A 20,042-nucleotide genomic window follows, 5' to 3' on the forward strand; every position below is an offset into this window, starting at 1 on the left:
AGTCTCCCATGACCTGGCTTCTGGGTGAATTTTCTATAACTCTCCCCATCTCATAATCATCACCAGTCCTTCTTGTTCATACCTCTTCCTTCCCCTTCAACATTTCTCTGAGAAGAAGGGGCCATTTGCTCTGAAAGCTTGCACATTTCCTTAAATTCTGTATATGTTTACTTCTGCCACTGCTTGGTGAGTAGATTATTTTATCTAAAATCCACTTGCCTACAAAGTACTTTAAAATGCCCTAATTACCAGAATAAAGCAACAGATATAATGGAAGATAGTGACTAGCAAGTGAGCTTCCTACAATGCCAATCATTCACAGAACAGATCAAGTACCTCAGGAAGATACTACGGAACCACCAGTCAGTCGATTTTCACAATTACCGTATTCATGTCTTGATCTACCTCTGTGATTTTTACCTTCCACACTTCCCTCCAGTACTAAATTGGTGATCCCTGGACGTCTGAGAATGTGTCCTACCAACCAATCACTTTTTCTAGTAAGTATGTACCAGAAATTTCTCTTCTCCCCTACTCTATTCAGTACCTCTTCATTAGTTATGTGATCTGCCCCTCTAGTCTTATGGCATTCTTCTGTAGCACCACATTTCAGAAACTTCTAATCTCTTCTTGTCTAAATTGTTTATCATTCATGTTTCACTTCCATACATGGCTACACTCTGTACAAATACTTTCAGAGAGGGCTTTCCGACACTTAGATCTATACTCAATGTTAACAAATTTCTCTTCTTCACAAATTTTTTTCATGCCATTGCCCGTCTACATTTTATATCATCCCTACTTTGACCATCATCAATTATTTTGCTTCCCAAATAGCAAAACTCATCTCTACTTTAAGTGTCTCAATTAATCTAATTCCCTCAGCATCGCCTGATTTAATTCTATTACATTCCATTATCCTGATTTTGCTTTTGTTAATATTCATCATGTATACTGGTTTCAAGACACTATCAATTTCATTCAACTGTTCCTCCAAGTTCTTAGCTATCTTCAACAGAATTACAATGTCATCGGCAAACCTCATGTCTTTACTTCTTCTCTCTGCACTTTAATTCCTACTCCAAATTTTTCTTTTGTTTCCTTTACTGCTTGCTCAATATACAGATTGAATAATGTCAGGTATAGGTTACAACCCTGTCTCACTCCCTTCTCAGCCACTGCTTCCCTTTCATGCCACTTGACCCTCATAACTCTCATCTGGTTCCTGTAAAAATTCTAAATAGCCATTTGCTCCCTGTATTTTATGCTGGATACCTTTAGAATTAGAAAGAGAGTATTCCAGTCAACATTGTCAAAAACTTTCTCTAAGTCTACAAATGCTATAATTCCTTGATCTATCTTCTCATAGAAGTCATAGGGACAGTAGTGCCTCATGTGTTCCTACATTTCTCCAGAATCCAAACCAATCTTCCCCAAGGTCAGCTTCTACCAGTTTTTCCATTCATCGGTAAAGACTTCGTGTTAGTATTTTGCAACTGTAAGTTATTAAAGTGATAGTCAGTAATTTTCACCCCTGTCAACACATGCTTTCTTTGGGATTGGAATTATTATATTCTTCTTGAAGTCTGAGGGTATTTCACCTGTCTCGTACATCTTGCTCGCCAGATAGAAGAGTTGTGTCATGGCTGGTTCTCCCAAGGCTATCAAAAGCTCTAACAGAATGTTGTCTAATCCTGGGGCCTTGTTTTGACTTAGGTCTTTGAGTACTTCATTGAATTCTTCATGCAACATCATATTTCCCTTCCCATCTTCATCTATGTCCTCTTCTATTGTACTCAAGAACATCTCCCTTGTATAGACCCTATATGTACTCCTTGCAACTTTCTGATTTCCCTTCTTTGCTTAGGACCGGTTTTCCATCTGAGCACTCGATATTCACGTAGGTGGTTCTCTTTTGTCCAAACGTCTCTTTAAATTTCCTGTAGGTGGGATCTATCTTTCTCCAAGTGATATATGCTTCTACTTTCTTACATTTGTCCTCTAGCCATTCCCACTTAGCAATTTTGCACTTCCTGTCAATCTCATTTTGGAACATTTTTATTCCTTTTCACATGCTTAATTTACTGCCTTTTTTTGTTTTCTCCTTTCATCAATTAAATTTGATATCTCTTGTGTTACCCAAGGATTTCTATTAGCCCTCATCTTTTTACCTACTTGATCCTCTGCTGTATTCACTATTTCATCTCTCAAAGCTACCATTTCCTCTTCTACTGCATTTCTTTCCCCTGTCCTCACAATTGTTCCTTAATGCTCTCTATGAAACTCTTCATAACCTCTGGTTCTTTCATTTTATACAGACCCCATATCCTTAAATTCCTGCCCTTTTGCAGTTTCTTCAGTTTGAATCTGCAGTTCATAACCAATAAATTATGGTCAGAGTCCACATCTGCCCCTGGAAATGTCTTAAAATTTAAAACCTGGTTCCTAAATCTCTGTCTTACCATTATAAAATTCTACCGGGTGGCTTCCTCTTTCATTCCTTTCCCCCAGTCTATGTTCACCTAGTACTTTTCCTTCACTTCCTTTTCCTGCTATCAAATTCCAGTCCCCCATGATTATTAAATTTTTATCTCCCTTAACTATCTGAATAATTTCTTTTATTTCATCATACATTTCCTCAATTTCCTCCTCATTTGTGGACCTAAATGGCATATAAACTTGTACTACTTGGTAAGTGTGAGATTTTTGTCTATCTTGGCTACAATAATGTGTTCACTATGCTGTTCATAGTAGCTTATCTGTGTTCCTATTTTTTATTCATTATTAAACCTACTCCTGAATTTCCCCTATTTGATTTTGTATTTATAATCCTATATTCAATTGATCAGAAGTCCCGTTCCTCCCACCATCAGACTTCACTAATTCCCACTATATCTAACTTTAACCTATCCATTTACCTTTTAAAATTTTCTTACTTATCTGCCCGATTAAGGAATCTGACATTCCATGCTCCGATCAGTAGAACGCCAGTTTTGTTTCTCCTGATAATGACATCCTCCTGAGCAGTCCACACATAAAGATCCAACTGGGGGACTATTTTGTCATCCAGACTGTTGATCTTGCAACTACTGAAAAGACTGCTGTCCCTTTTTAGAAACCACATGTTTGTCTGGTCTCTCAACATATACCACTCCATTGTGGTTGCACCTATGCTATGGCTAAATATATCGCTGAAGCAGGCAAGCCTCCCAACCAATGGCAAGGTCCTTTATACATGAGGGTAGGGGAGAGACAGCTTTTGTATATTTTTAAAAAGTATGCAACTCAACTGACCTTGTGTACTACACAAACAGAGTGTGGATAATATAATAAATCACTTGTTGTTGTCGTTGTTGTCTTCAGTCCTGAGACTGAGAGCTTTCCATGCCACTCTATCCTGTGCAAGCTTCTTCATCTCCCAGTACTTACTGCAACCTACATCCTTCTGAATCTGCTTAGTGTATTCATCTCTTTGTCTCCCCGTACGATTTTTACCCTCCACGCTGCCCTCCAATGCTAAATTTGTGATCCTTTGATGCCTCAGAACATGTCCTACCAACCGGTCCCTTCTTCTTGCCAAGTTGTGCCACAAACTCCTCTTCTTCCCAATCCTGTTCAATACCTCCTCATTAGTTATGTGATCTACCCATCTAATCTTCATTTCAAAAGCTTCTATTCTCATCTTGTCCAAACTATTTATCGTCCATGTTTCACTTCGATACAAATACTTTCAGAAACGACTTCCTGACACTTAAATCTATACTCGATGTTAACAAATTTCTCTTCTTCAGAAACGCTTTCCTTGCCATTGCCAGTCTACATTTTATATCCTCTCTATTTCGACCATCATCAGTTATTTTGCTCCCAAAATAGCAAAACTCCTTTACCACTTTGAGTGTCTCATTTCCTAATATAATTCCCTCAGCATCACCCGACTTAATTCGACTACATTCCATTATCCTTGTTTTGCTTTTGTTGATGTTCATCTTATACCCTCCTTTCAAGACACTGTCCATTCCATTCAACTGCTCTTCCAAGTCCTTTGCTGTCTCTGACTAAATTACAATGTCATCGGCAAACCTCAACGTTTTTATTTCTTCTCCATGGATTTTAATACCTAGTCTGAATTTTTCTTTTGTTTCCTTTACTGCTTGCTCAATACACAGATTGAATAACATCAGGGACAGGCTACAACCCTGTCTCACTCCCTTCCCAACCGTTGCTTCCCTTTCATGCCCCTCGACTCTTGTAACTGGCCTCTGGTTTCTGTACAAATTGTAAATAGCCTTTCTCTCCCTGTATTTTACCCCTGCCACCTTTAGAATTTGAAAGAGAGTATTCCAGTCAACATTGTCGAAAGCTTTCACTAAGTCTACAAATGCTAGAAACGTAGGTTTGCTTTTCCTTAGTCTATTTTCTAAGATAAGTTGTAGGGTCAGTATTGCCTCACGTGTTCCAACATTTCTGTGGAATCCAAACTGATCTTCCTCGAGGTCGGCTTCTATGAGTTTTTCCATTTGTCTGTAAAGAATTTGCGTTAGTATTTTGCAGCCATGACTTATTAAACTGATAGTTTGGTAATTTTCACATCTGTCAACACCTGCTTTCTTTGGGATTGGAATGATTATATTCTTCTTGAAGTGTGAGGGTATTTTGCCTGTCTCATACATCTTGCTCACCAGATGCTAGAGTTTTGTCAGGACTGGCAATCCCAAGGCCATCAGTAGTTCTAAAGGTATGTTGTCTACTCCCAGGGCCTTGTTTCGACTGAGGTCTTTCAGTGCTCTGTCAAACTCTTCACGCAGTATCGTGTCTCCCATTTCATCTTCATCTACATCCTCTTCCATTTCCATAATATTGTCCTCAAGTACATCGCCCTTGTATAGACCCTCTATATACTCCTTCCACCCTTCTGCTTTCCCTTCTTTGCTTAGAACTGGGTTTCCATCTGAGCTCTTGATATTCATACAAGTGGTTCTCTTTTCTCCAAAGGTCTCTTTAATTTTCCTGTAGGCAGTATCTATCTTACCCCTAGTGAGATAAGCCTCTACATCCTTACATTTGTCCTCTAGCCATGTCTGCTTAGCCATTTTGCACTTCCTGTCGATCTCATTTTTGAGACGTTTGTATTCCTTTTGCCTGCTTCATTTACTGGATTTTTATATTTTCTCCTTTCATCAATTAAATTCAATATTTCGCCTGTTACCCCAGGATTTCTACTAGCCCTCGTCTTTTTACCTACTTGATCCTCTGCTGCCTTCACTACTTCATCCCTCAGAGCTACCCATTCTTCTTCTACTGTATTTCTTTCACCCATTCAATTGTTCCCTTATGCTGTCCCTGAAACTCTGTACAACTGCTGGTTTAGTCAGTTTATCCCGTTCCCATCTCCTTAAATTCCCACCTTTTTGCAGTTTCTTCAGTTTTAATCTACAGTTCATAACCAATAGATTGTGGTCAGAGTCCACATCTGCCCCTGGAAATGTCTTACAATTTAAAACCTGGTTCCTAAATCTCTGTCTTACCATTATATAATCAATCTGATACCTTTTAGTATCTCCAGGATTCTTCCATGTATACAACCTTCTTTTATGATTCTTGAACCAAGTGTTAACTATGATTAAGTTATGCTCTGTGCAAAATTCTACCAGACGGTTTCCTCCTTCATTTCTCTCCCCCAATCATATTCACCCACTATGTTTCCTTCTCTCCCTTTTCCTACTCTCGAATTCCAGTCACCCATGAGTATTAAATTTTCGTCTCCCTTCACTACCTGAATAATTTCTTTTATCTCATCATACATTTCACATCACTTTATCAAACATATTTTAACAACCGAAATCTCCACACTAAAATTCATGGTTGAAATCTCCTCATCTTTTGGAAATAAAATCAGGCTTAAGGCAAAGTGATGAGTTATATCCACTATTTTTCCATCTGTTACTAGACAAGATCACCATAACATAAAAATACACACCTGTAAATAAACAAGGGAAAAATATTAGGAAGTCACTGTTAGTGCCTTATCTTTAAAAATGACCTTGTAATAATTACCACTGAAGCCAAACACACCACAGAAAAACTGCATGATATTACTGTCAGAACTGGCCTCCAACTTTCTTATGAGGAATCAAAGAACATGATCTGCAAGAATGCAGATCTGGACTCTATTATGAGGAAATATAGCAATATTGCACACACTAAACATGTCAGGTGCTTAGGTGAAATGATCAGGAATACTGACAGTGATAGAGACACCATTAAACCAATGCAGAAAAATTGTGTGAAGTCTACACAATTTCTTGTAATATCTGTTACTAGAAATCTCTTTCTAGCACTAACTGACAGGCATTCTCTCTGAGCCACTCAATATAGGTGAGATATCATCATTAGCATCAAAGTTAATCCCACTAACAAAATTAGAATTACAAATATTGGGAGGAGTGTTAGGGTTCAAGGTTCAAGAAAATACCTGGATATGCAAAAGATCAGAAGTACTTAATTTTTTGAGCACACAATAATGTAATCAGTGGAAAATACATCTGAAATTTAAGTGACATACAGAACAAATGTATATCTCATGACTGTCCAGGAGAACCTTTCATGTCATACAAGGAATATTAGAGTTTGACATATCTTTGATCAGGCTCTTAGAGTTGGAGTGCGAGGTTGGTCTGGGAAAGAATGGAGGAAGAAGTCAGTCACTTGTCTCAAAGGAATTGACACATTATTTGCCATAGGCAATTTAGGAAAATTTTGGGAAACCTAAATCAGAATGGCTGGTGGGGATTCGATCTGTTGTCTTTCCAAATACATGTGATCTTTATCTTACAACTGTGACACAGTACTTGGTCACAATGTAAACTGAAACTAATGAGACAAGTTCCAGTGGTTATCCAACAACCAAAATGCACCCATGTGTATCACTTTTGGCCCATTGGGGGCTTTACAGATTACACAGAGACAGACAATTTTATAACTTCTCATCCAAACAACTGACAGAGAGCAATCAGAAAGACTAGAAAGACTAGAGATGCATAGTGAGAAGATGAGAAGAACCAAATGGCTAAAGTCAGCTGAGTACAGTGACTCATTGTCCTTTATCAGCATGAGATTCTCGCCTGTAAATGGGACGAGAATCATAAAATCTTACTAAATTGAGTCAAAGAGATGTAATCTGTGTATGCAGCATAAATATTGATAATTAACACTAGAACCAAGTCAGTATGCAGTATATGTTACATTTAGCTATGTTACCCTTCATTACACAAAACAAATGCATAATATGATACACAATAATCATTGGAATCATTACTGCTAACAGTGGTATAAGTTTTGAAAATATTGCATCAAAGTTGAATCATTATGGCAGTAAAAAGTGTCAATCTGGGACCCTTTTAATATATTTGAATTATATTAGGATCAGAGAAAGTGTGCTCTTTGCAAAAAGGAAGAAAATCCAAGTAAATTTGATGTTTTTCAATAACTGAATCTATTCAGAAATAGGCATATAATACTTATTATTAACAGCATACATACTATGCGAATAATATCTTTGATGTGCAGTACTGCAGCAAGATTTTCTGCTTGTGACTCCATGTTATTCTACTATGTAACACGAAACTCAAAACTAAAGGTCTTCCAGTCAGCCGAACAAATGCTTTCTGGGAGTAGATATCAGCCAACAACTTCAGAACCTGTGTATGACAAAGCTCACCGCACTGACATATTTACATTTTATGACACTGAGATTTAAGCTACTTGTGCAGTATCTTATCTCCTTCCTTAATGTTTGATGTAGAGCAGTTTTCTGAGGTACAAGAGACTTAATAATGCTCTTGCAAGTCATAATGAATTAAATAAACTGTTGAATTCATAGTCTTAGTCACATTTTAATTTACAACTACTCGTCTTCCATGTCACTGTTTTTCAGTATTTGATGGTGACTGTAGAACTGAAAATGTTTATTTCTTCAGATAAATCAAAATGTGACCAAGACTGGAAATTCTATAGTTTATTTAGTTATAAAGGTCACTGTTCATCTCCAAAAGTCAAAATGATTGCATTTCATTATAAAGTTTTATATATGCTGTTATTACGGCTGGAGTCATGAGACCTGACATAAGCAAACTTCCTATCAACTTTAATGTTTTCATTCTGCATCCAGTCCTTATGTTGGTGCTTAAATGAGTTTAGGTTTTTTCTGCAGATGATGATATTGAACTGCCTTCAGGTATTCTGATGGATACAGTTGTTTAGATTTTCTGATAGTTTAATGTGCTGACTCACTTAAAAACATGGTCAATAATACCCAACAGAATACCAAAACCCAGATAAAAATCTGTCACCATTGCTAGTAAAGACTGAAAACTGATTAACTCCTTTCTTTAAATATCTTCCAAAGTGTGTGATAGAAGACACAGAAATACCTGACATCTGCGCATTTTTTTCTTTTTTTTTTTTACATTCATCATGAGTAGTGTCAATTCACACTGGCATAAAAGCAGTCTCGCTGTCTGCCAATGTCAACAATTCAATGACGCCATGATCAGAGTTCTTCATAAAATAAACAAAAAACTAATGTTTATGACTGCTGAACCACTCTGTTGTGTAGTTTGATGTAAAACAGAGGCCTTCTGGGAAAAATAAATCAAGCTTTATAACTTGACAAAGTCATCTACAGACCCTATATATGAAAATCTATCAGTCAGAAATGTAAGTGTTTTGTTTTGTAGTGCTGCAGTGTCACACATAGAACATATACGATCCAACCCATTCATTCATTATGGAACTCCAAAAGATACAAAAGAAGTCAAGAATATCTTGTACATTACATGCTCTCCAATTAGTGAAAATTGTAAATATGTCAAACAGTTGATTATCAAATGACATATTTATGATGGTATATATCAATCAAGAGTAGCATATATTGGAAACTATAACTGTATGAGTATCTCATCAATAGTTTTCTTCCAGGGGTCTCCATTTCAGGTGGTCTATGTCTTCTTTCTTAATGCTACTATATGTGCACCCATACAGCACATTGTCCAGGATGTCAAATATATTCCTCCCTGAACTTCTCTTCCCTTTCACATACCATGCTAAGACTATTTTTATAAGGCTTTCCTTCTCTTTTAAAATATGTCCTAAGCCAATTTCTTTCTTTTTTCTCTACACCCAACAATTGTCTCTTTTTCTCTACACTCAGCAACTACCTCTGTTGTCCCAATTTTCTCAATAACTCTAATTTTTTTCCATGTGCATTCAATCTACTCCTCCCATTCTCCACCACATCCCAATCTCAAAGCCTCTACCCTTACTCTATCTTTCTTCCTCATTTCCACTCTTTGGTGCTTTTCCATTTAGCATGATCTATACAATAAATATATAGTAAAAAAAGCAAGATTATATTTTATAGGCACATATAAGGTTATTCCATATTTTCTGTGGCAGTACAAAAGCTAATATTTAATCTGACATTTTAATACTCACTCATACCATTTATATATTTCTCTTTAAGATACTCTTTTAAACAATTTTTAAATGAATTTAATTCCTTTGTTGATTTAGGAAACTTATTGAAAAACCTTTTGCCTGTTTCATTATTAGCGCTCATTGTCACTTTCAGATTTTGATGTCTTATGTAATAATTTTCCTTTTCTATTGTTGTATGGTCATGTACATCTTTATTTAGGAGGCATTTATCACTTATTCTTACTGCTCTAACACCTCTCAAAAACATATGCTTATTTGATCATTATAGGAGATCTGAACATAGACACGAGTAAAAATACAGACAATACTAAGACCCTACTGGACTTATTGTGCATATACAATCTAAAAATAAAAATAGATAAACCAACCAGAGTAACAAAGCATAGTGAAACTATTATTGATCATGTAATAACAAATATTCCTACATGCTATTGTGACACACAGGTAATAAACTCCACATTAGCAGACCATTTTGCAATCATGATAGACATAAATATAAAGACTAGTGATTCAGTGCAGAAGATATGGGAGATGAGAAGACAGAACTACCCACATAACATAAATCTGCTAAAAAAGATGTTAGAGGCAGAAAACTGGGAAACAATATATGCAGCTAAAGATGCAAACACCAAATGGAACCAGTTTTATTCTTTATTCAATTATTATTATGATGTTACATGTCCTGTTAGTAAAAGGCTTGTCAAACAGCAACAAAAAAAGAAAAGCTGGGTGACTGGAGAAGTAATCCATGCCAGAAATAATCTGAGAGTGTATTATGACCTCTCCAAACAAAAAAATAATGAGGCCTACAACACACTGTATAAAATAAAAAAGAAAGAGTACTGTAGTTTTATCAGAGAAACTAAAGCATCATTCATCAGGATGTCTATAGATAAGGGAAAGAACTACTCAAAAGGTTTATGATCGTTCATTAATGGAGAGAGAGGAAAAGTAGCAAATCGGGCAGAGGACATCTGCCCACTGATGAGTGGGAAAAGCAACGCAAACCCTCTAGAAGTAGCCAATACTTTTAACAGATATTATATTACTGTAGCAGACGAATTAATAAGTCAAAATAAAACAAATGCAGTAAGTAAATTGTTAAACCCCCCACATACAAATCATACTATGGTTTTCATACCTACAACAGATGCAGAAGTGTCAAACCTAATAAAACAACTTAAAATTAAACATTCTTCTGGCTTGGATGGTGTCACATCACATCTCATAAAGGAATGCAGAGAATGTATATTAAAACCATTGACACACATGCTGAATGCTGCGATAGAAGAAGGTATATTTCCAGATTCACTGAAAGTAAGTAAAGTGAAGCCAATATTTAAGAAAGGGAACAGGGATGAATTAGGAAATTACAGGCCAATATCATTGATCTCAACATTTGCTAAAATCTATGAAATGATAATAAAGAATAGAATTGTAAGTTTTATAACAAAGTACAGTATACTGCATTCATCACAACATGGTTTCAGAGAAGGGAAGTCAACAAAAACAGCATCAACAGATATAATTGAGCACATTCTTAATTTACTTGACAGGCAACAAAAGACTTGCGGGATTTTTATGGACCTATCTAAGGCATTTGATTGTGTGAACCACTCAAAATTAATGATGAAATTATATCAGTATGGAATTAGAGGAAAATGCTATGACATACTTAAATCATACATTACAAATAGGAAACAATGTACAGAAATCAGACATACTAGTGGGGGAAACATAACAAACTACATATCAGAATTACAAACAGTTAAACACGGTGTGCCGCAAGGGTCTGTGCTTGGGCCAATACTATTTATACTCTACGTAAATGACTTCCCCAACTATATAAATCAGAAACTTATTATGTATGCTGATGACACAACAATCATTTGCACAGCTGACACAAAGGAGGAGCTTGAGAAGGAAGCACTCCTGACTATTGAAAATGCAAATAAATATTTAACACAAAACAACCTGTTTATGAATCAGTCTAAAACAATGAATGTAGTATTTCAGACCAAGCATAGTGAAAATTATAATATAAATGTTAATATAAATGGAAACACTATTAAAGAAGTAACCAGCACAAATTTTCTAGGAACTATAATAGACAAACATTTGGCATGGGGGGAGCACATAGATGCACTGTGTAAAAAGATAAACAAACAGATCTTCATCATGCATAAAACAGCTAAGACTGTGGATGATAAAGTCCTCAGATCAATGTATTATGGACTTGTCTTCCCACATTTGTCTTATTCGGTTCATATATGGGGAAATGCACAAGCTGGCTACCTAAAAAGAATATTCACAATTCAGAAAAGGGCAGTGAGATGCATTGCAAAAATACCACCAAGACAGACCTGTAGGCAAGCTTTTGTACACTATAATATTATGACAGTATATTCACTGTATATATACCAAAGCATAATGGTGGTAAGGTCAAGTGATAAACACCTCCTAAATAAAGATGTACACAAACACGGTACAAGAGGAAATGAAAATTACTACATGATAAACAGAAATCTAAAACTGTCTATGACTGCCCCAGAAGAAGCAGGCAAAAGGTTTTTTAATAAACTCCCCAAAATCATTAAAAAAGAAACAGATCTAAAATGTTTTAAAAATCATTTGAAACTATATCTCACAGAGAAATGTATATACAGTTTGAGTGAATACTAAGATGTGTTTAAATATATCATTACTGAAATGTACCTGTAAAAATTATCATTTCTGTATGTTTTTTTGATTTGTGTGTACATATAATGTGAAACATGTAAAACCTTTGTATGATTATGGACTATTTCTGTTTAATCATTTGTTTCATTTATATATATATATATATTGAAATCAAGTTTGATGTTAATAGGCTATTGTATGACACACCCAATACTCTCAGCTGGATTTTCAGCTGGAGTCCATGGGCAAAGAATAAATAAATAAATAAATTATGATATATATATACAGTGAGTACATTACCATAATGTTATATTGTACAAAAGCTAATCTACAAGTTTGTCTGGGTGGTATTTTGGCTATACATTTCACTGCTCTTTTCTGAATTTTAAATAATTTTTTTAGGTAGTTATCTTATGTTCTTCTCCATATATGAATTGAGTAGGACAGACGTGGGAACATAGTCCATAGTACATTGCCCTGAGTGCTTTGTCATCCACAACTTATGTCATTTTGTGCATGATAAAGATCTTTGTGTTTATACTTGTACGCAGAACATCTGTGTGCTTGCCCCATGGCAAATGCCTGCTTATAATAGTTCCTAAGAGTTTTTTGCTGCTCACTTCTTTAATTGCCTCGCTATTTAATTTAATGTCCAACAACAAGGAACGAGTATTTTTTATGGCCAAGCAGACACCAGTAGTGTAAACAAACAGGTGAAAAAAAGATAAGTGGTCAATAACATGCACCTGAACTTGACAGAAGTACAAAATTCATGCTCTTTCATCAGAATGTTCAGTCTTTTCCAAATAAAATCAACAAACTTGAAGCACTCTTGTCAGATTATCTCAAGGAAGCTTCTGTTATACGTTTAAGTGAACATTGGTTGAGTCAGCAGTCACAAAATTACCAGGATTAACATTATTCTCATCATTCTGTAGGACATCCTCTGTCCATGGTGAGTCATGCATTTTTATTAGAAGTAACAACGAACATTGCTGCTTAAAATCCTTAGAGATACTGGGAAAAGAGAAAGAATTTAAAATTTCAGCTACAGAAATAACGTCACTAAAAACATTAATAATTTGCTTTTACTGAAGCCCAGATTGAGACTCACATATTTTCCTGCAGAAAATAGAAACTGCTCATAGCAAACTTAAAGCTAACAAGAAAAATCTAGTAGTATGTGGTGACTTCAAAATAAATTTCCAGAAAAACTCAAATGTAGCACAAAATCTCATAACCATGCCTTCAACAAATAATTTACAGGCCACTATAAACTCTTCCACTAGAATTACCAAAACTACATGTACCACTAGTAACCAAATATGCATAAATGCAGAAAAAATGACTTCCAGTCTGGAACCAAAAAACAGGATTCACTGACCATAATTGACAGTACATTGCTTTCCATACAATACCAATACCTAAACCCCCAATGCCAAAGAAGAATGAATCCTAAGCAAACAGAACATAGACACTTTGAGACAACTGTTAGCTAAGGAAACATGGAAAGCAGCATATGAGCATGGAAGTACATGTAAAAATTCAACAGATTTACAGAAATATTTAGCAAGCATTATGAAACTGCCTTCCCAATAAAGAAACATAGGTTGAGGTCTAATAATAGAAACAGATCTTTGGTAACAACTGGAATAAATATCTCAAGCAAGAAAAAAAGAAAACTATATGATATTATAAAGACACAGCAGGTAGATGATGAATTTCATGCTTATTACAGTAAATATAAGACAATACTTAAAAAGTTGTCAAGAAAGCAAAAATGAAGGCAAATGATCTACACATTCAGTCTGCTGGAAACAAGACCAAAGCCTTGTGGAAAGCTGTGAAACAGCAGACAGGTAATGTCACTACCAGAAATGTCAATATCATGCTATGTCAAGATAGAGAGAAAATAACAGAGCCAAGTAAAGTAGGAAATACCTACAACAACAGACCAATTGCCCTATTGTTTGACTTCTCAAAAATTCTAGAAAAAGTCTTCCACAGACGACTTACAGCCTTTATGGAAAAATATCAAATCCTATCCACAGCACAACATGGGTTTAGGAAGAACTGCTCAACTGACAGTGCTATCTATGAATTCCTAAGTGAAATTTTCCAGAAGTAGACAGTGGTGATTATATCACAGGTGTATGCCTTGACTTGTCAGCAATAGACACACACACACACACACACACACACACACACACACACACACACACACACACACACTCACACGAACGTGACTCGCACACACGCGTGAAGTCTCAGACACCTGAAACCACACTGCGAGCAGCAGCACCAGTGCATGATGGGAGTGGTGACTAGGTGGGGGTAAGGAGGAGGCTGGGTGGGGAGAGGGAGGTATAGTATGGAGGGGGTGGCGGGCAGTGAACTGCTGCAGTTTAGGAGGAGGGCAGGAGAGAAGGTGGGGAGGGGGGGAGGAGGGGTAAGTAACAGGAAGGAGAGAAATAAATAGAAATTAAAAGACTGGTTGTGATGGTGAAATGACAGCTGTGTAGTGTTGCAATGGGAACATGGAGGGAGCTGAATGGGTGAGGACAGTGACTAACAAAAGTTGAGCCCAGGAGGGTAACTGGAATGTAAGATGTATCGCAGGGAAAGTCCCCACCTGTGCAATTCAGAAAGGCTGGTGTTGGTGGGAAGGATCCACATAGCACAGGCTGCAAAGCAGTCATTAAGATGAGGATTGTTGGGTTGACTAGGACCAGGTGAAGCAAATGGGGGAGAAGTTGTTGAGGTTCTGGAAGAATGTGAATAGGGTGTGTTTGTAGGTAATGCCTTCAAAGGAGAAGTAATTGTGGGTGAGGATATAGTTAGTCATGGTGACTAGGAAGGAGGTTGTTGGTCTGGAAAACTAGTGTTTGATAGCAGTAAGGACATGGGCATTATGAATCTTAGTGTACAGGGAGGAGCCATCAATAGTGACCTGGCCCTACTCAACCCAACAAGCCATCTTCCTATATGTTGACCTCCACCTCAGAGATAGCTCCATCAGTACCTACATCCACATCAAACCTACTAACAACCATCAATACCTCCACTTCAACAGCTGCCACCCATTCCATACTAAGAAGACCCTTCTGTACAGCCTAGCCACCCATGGTTGTCGCATCTGCAGTGACAAGCAGTCCCTCTCAAAAGATAGTGAGTGTCTCACTGAAGCCTTCACTGACCATAATTATCCTTCCATCCTTGTACAAAAACAAAACTCCCGTGCCTTATCTTTCCAGTCTCCCATCACTTTTAAAAGTCCGATAGTCTGGCCACAGAGGAGAATTCCCCTCATAACTCTGTGCTATCCAGGACTGGAGCAGCTGAATTACATTCTCCACCAGGATTTTGACTACCTCTTGTCGTGCCCTGAAATGAGAAATGTCCTGCCCACTATCCTTCCCACCCCTCCTACAGTGGTATTCCACTGTCCACTGAACCTACACAATATACTCGTCCATCCTTACACAACCACTGCTCCCAATTGCTTACCTCATGGCTCATACCCCTGTAACAGACCTAGATGCAAGACCTGTCCCATATACTCTCCTACCACCAGCTATTCCAGTCCAGTCACTAACATCACCTATCACTAATATCACCTATCCCATCAAAGGCAGGGCTACCTGTGAAACCAGACATGTGATTTACAAGCTAAGCTGCAGCCACTGTGCTGCATTCTATGTAGGCATGACAACCAACAAGCTGTCTGTCCTCATGAATGGCAACCAACAAACTGTAGCCAAAAAACAAATGGACCACCCTGTTGTTGAACACACTGACAAACATGATATCCCTCATCTCAATGACTGCATCACAGCCTGTGTCATATGGATCCTTCCCACCAACATCAGCTTTTCTGAATTGTGCAGATGGGAAATTTCCCTACAATACATCCTACGTTCCCGTAACCCTCCTGGCCTCAACCATTGTTAGTCACTATCCTCACCCATCCAGCTCCATCCCTGTTCCCATTCCAGCACTACACAGCTGCCATTTCACCACCACAACCAGTTTTTTAATTTCTCTTTTTTTCTCTCCTTTCCATTACTTCCTCCTCCTCCCTGTCCCCATCTTCTCTCCTACACTTTGTCTAAACTGCAGCACTTCATTGTCCACCACCCACACCATACTATACCTCCCCCTCCCCACTCCAGTTTCATCCTTACCATCACCCAGTTGCCATTCACATAATGAGCTGTTGCTGCTGCTCGTAGTGTGGTTTCAGTTGTCTGAGACTGCAAACGTGTGTGCAAGTCGCGTTTGTGTGAATGTGTGTGTGTGTGTGTGTGTGTGTGTGTGTGTGTGTGTGTGTATTTGTGTCTATTGGTGACAAAGGCCTTAATGGTCGAAAAGCTATAATTGTGTGAATCTTTTTGTTGTGCCTATCATGACTCAGCGATGTGCTGAGTAGCAACTTTTTCTTCTGTAATTTGTTGCATTCCCACAAAAATTAAATCAACTGGGTCTGCCTGATCACCGACACGCAAGTCACCCAATGTGGCATCAACTGAAATAAGACTTGCACTTGGCAGCCAAACTTCCCCAGATAGGGGCCTCCCAGCAATGATGCCATATGCTCATTTTCATTTCATTTTTTAAATTAACTGGCATCAAAGGTACATCTAATGACTGGATTAGATCATAACCTTACAGATGGAAACAAACAGTGGGAATACAATTCACTGACTGCAACAAAATCACAAACCATTACTCAGATTACAAAGACACGAAATATGGTCTTCCCCAAGGATCAGTACTGGGACCAGTGCTGTTGCTCCTTTATGTAAATGACCCACAAACAAACATACAGTGTGAAAATACTTGCCAGTTTGCTGATAGCACAAGGTTTCTCATTACTGCAAAATCAGAAAACCTACCACAAGAAAACATAACAAAGACAATGGATGGCTTAGCAAAATGGTTTGCATACAATAAGTTAATCATAAATGAAGGAAAAACTATTGCAATCAGCTGCCATAATGTCAAGGAAAAGGTTCCACAAACTATAAACACCCAGTTGTCCAACAAAGCTATAAATAGAGTTTATCTGACAAAGTCTCTTGGGCAGTGGCTCCAGGATAATGTCAGGTGGGGAACTCATACCGACAATGTTAGCAAAAAATTGAACATATCCTTCCATGTGATGAGGATCCTTGAAAGCTGCTATAGTAAAGACTGCCTAAAAATTATGTACTGTGTGAGTGTCCAATCAATGCTGAAGCATGGAATCTTTTCCGGGGTGGTCCTGCAAATACCATCAACCTATTTAGAATCAAAAAAAGTATCATAATAATGATAGCAGGTGCCAAACACCAGTGATTTTCGGTGCAAGTGTAACAGACCTAACTAACTTTACTGGCAATCAATGACCACGACATGAACAGTGCACCGTGCCTAACGTTGTGGACAACCTCCCAGTTAAAGACTTTGTGGTTTACCCTACTTGTACGTTGTAACATTTGGGACAGTTCCAGAACTGCAAAACAAACAATTCTATGCATGGGTAGCACATTCAAATTTACATAGTTTTGGAGCCCCCCCCCCCCAGCCGCATGCCGATTTGGCGACACGGTCGCCTCAACTCCTCTGGTTTTCACGACTGTTGCATTATGGTTGCACCACTATCCCCTCCCACCCATGTTCGTAACAGTGTCAGCTGTTTCACCCATGCCAGTTACCAGGTCTGCCACCCCATGGCTCGACCACAGTGCTGCAGCAGCCTCCCCCCCACCGCCGTACGCTGTTTCGACACCTCTGGTCTCCTTGACTGCACTGGTTTCCAGGACCACAACATAGTGGTTTCACCACAATCACCTTCTGCTCGCTTTTGTAATGACGCCGGCCATTCCAGTCTCAGCCGTTACTGGGTCAGCCCCCCCGTGGCTGCGCCGCAAGTGCCTTCCACCCACTGTTGCCGTTTCGGCGACGCCGGTCGCCTCGACCGCACCAGTTTCCATGACCTTTGCCTGGTGGTTGCACCATGATTGCCTTCCACCCACTTTTGTAATGGTGTCGGCCATTCCACCAGCACTGGTTACTGGGTCTGCTGCTCTGGGTGTAACGGCGCCGGCCGTTACACCCATGCCGTGTTCTTTGTCAGGCCTCCAGTTTGGTTGGACACACCATGCCAAGTTTTGCACCTGCACACTCCACACTGTGTGCTGCATGTGACCCCCCCCCTCCCTCCCCCCCTCCCCCCTGCTCAGACCTCAGGTGATCCACTGGTCACTGCTACTGCACTCCCGGTATTGGAGGCGTCCTGCCCTGCTCACACAGATCTCTGCTGCCGGTACTGCCTGAACATGTGTTACCTGGCAGGTTTCCCAAGGTACCTGCTTCACAAAAAGATAACCTTAAGACTTGGTTTGCGTTAATGGATCACCTACTGGACATCCACGGCATTTCAGATGACGACACTTGTTTTGTCTGCCTGGTGAGCCATCTCAATGCACATACGGACCTCATCTGTGACTTACTCCTCTCACTGCCTGCCTCGCACAAATATTTGATGCCCAAATCACTGTTTACCAAGCGCCTTTTCTGCTCTCCGGTGGAGGCTATCCATCAAATTATCCACGATGAATATCTCCATGACCACACTCCTTCACAGCTTTGGCGGCACCTACCTGCATTAATCAACAATCAAACATTACCCGACACCGCTCTTTGGATGTTGTGGTTGGAAAAAATGCCTGTGGATCTACAACTTCATCTACTGTCTCACATCACAGACCTCCTAGAAGTTCATTTTCGCATGGCAGATCAGGCTTACACTATCATTCGTCACCATCACTGCCTGTCACGAATGACGTCTCCATGCCTACACCTTCAGTTCTGCACCCAGTTGGCAGAGGCCAGCGTGCTCACCTCAGTGCCTCAGGTGCCAGTTAGGAGCTGCCACCTAGCGGCCTACAGGAGGTACTCCCAACAGCTGCCAAACTTGCCCAAGCAGCAACCAAATCGGCAACTGGCCACAATGCAGTCAGCTACACTGTGCTGGTTCCTCACCATTTAGGCACCATGTCTTGCCACATTCAAGCACAACACCTGCCGTCCAATGATGCACCACTCGCTTGTGACGCAACGCACCTCTCGCACAGACATGTCATCAGGAATCTGCTTTTTCATCGACACCATCACTGATATTAGCATTATACCAGCCAAGCATGCCAGTGACGCACTTTCACCTGCTAACTTCACCTTGATCACCACCAATAATTCTCCTATTGCGGTCCATGGCTCCATCAAGATGTCGCTTTGCCCAACAATGGCCCACACATCCTCTGGGACTTTCCACATTGCCGACGTGGATGAACCTGTGATCAGGTTGGATTTTCTGCACCATTACAAACTTTCACCAGAACTGCAGGCCACCACGCTCCACCACACGTCTGGCTCTACTGACCAGCATGACTTCGCTCTCTGCCTCCTTGACTATGCTTTCCTCATGTGCATCCCTGCTCAAGCGCATTACTACATGGCTCTCTGACCTGTCAGACGCGCACTCGCAAATCGACAAACTCCGCACTCAGAACGATACGCTATGCACCTGAATTGCCTCTGCTTCCACTGAATTGTCGCACATATGGCATACGATATGTTGCCTACCTGCAAAACTGCAACAAGGCAACCCAGCACATGCCCCTACTGTGCCTTCTCACCAATTCGCTCCTGTGTTGAGCATTCCTCTGACTGCTGCCATTTTCACACTGCCGCAGACAATTCTCCAAGAAGCACCTACTTGCACTACTCGGGATTCCTTGCACCACATGGCTACTGAGCCACACCTTCCTTCGTTGACTACAGCTGACGTCCCACCTACGCTGCCCCCATCCAGCAAGGTCAGTGAA

General features: G+C 39.3%; 1 protein-coding gene across 1 annotated transcript in view; it reads right to left on the bottom strand.

Annotated features, from left to right (window-relative positions):
- The window catches only part of LOC124622434 (sorbitol dehydrogenase-like), a 122,882-nt gene extending 115,209 nt beyond the window's left edge, over window positions 1–7,673 (bottom strand). Inside the window, exon 1 of the mRNA XM_047148130.1 lies at window positions 7,540–7,673. Within this exon, the coding sequence (XP_047004086.1) occupies window positions 7,540–7,599 (60 nt within the window). The 5' untranslated portion in view covers window positions 7,600–7,673. The remainder of the gene's footprint in view (window positions 1–7,539) is intronic.
- Window positions 7,674–20,042: the final 12,369 nt, after the last annotated feature.

Source organism: Schistocerca americana, chromosome 7 (assembly GCF_021461395.2).
Source record: "Schistocerca americana isolate TAMUIC-IGC-003095 chromosome 7, iqSchAmer2.1, whole genome shotgun sequence".
Taxonomy (NCBI): Eukaryota; Metazoa; Arthropoda; class Insecta; order Orthoptera; family Acrididae; genus Schistocerca; species Schistocerca americana.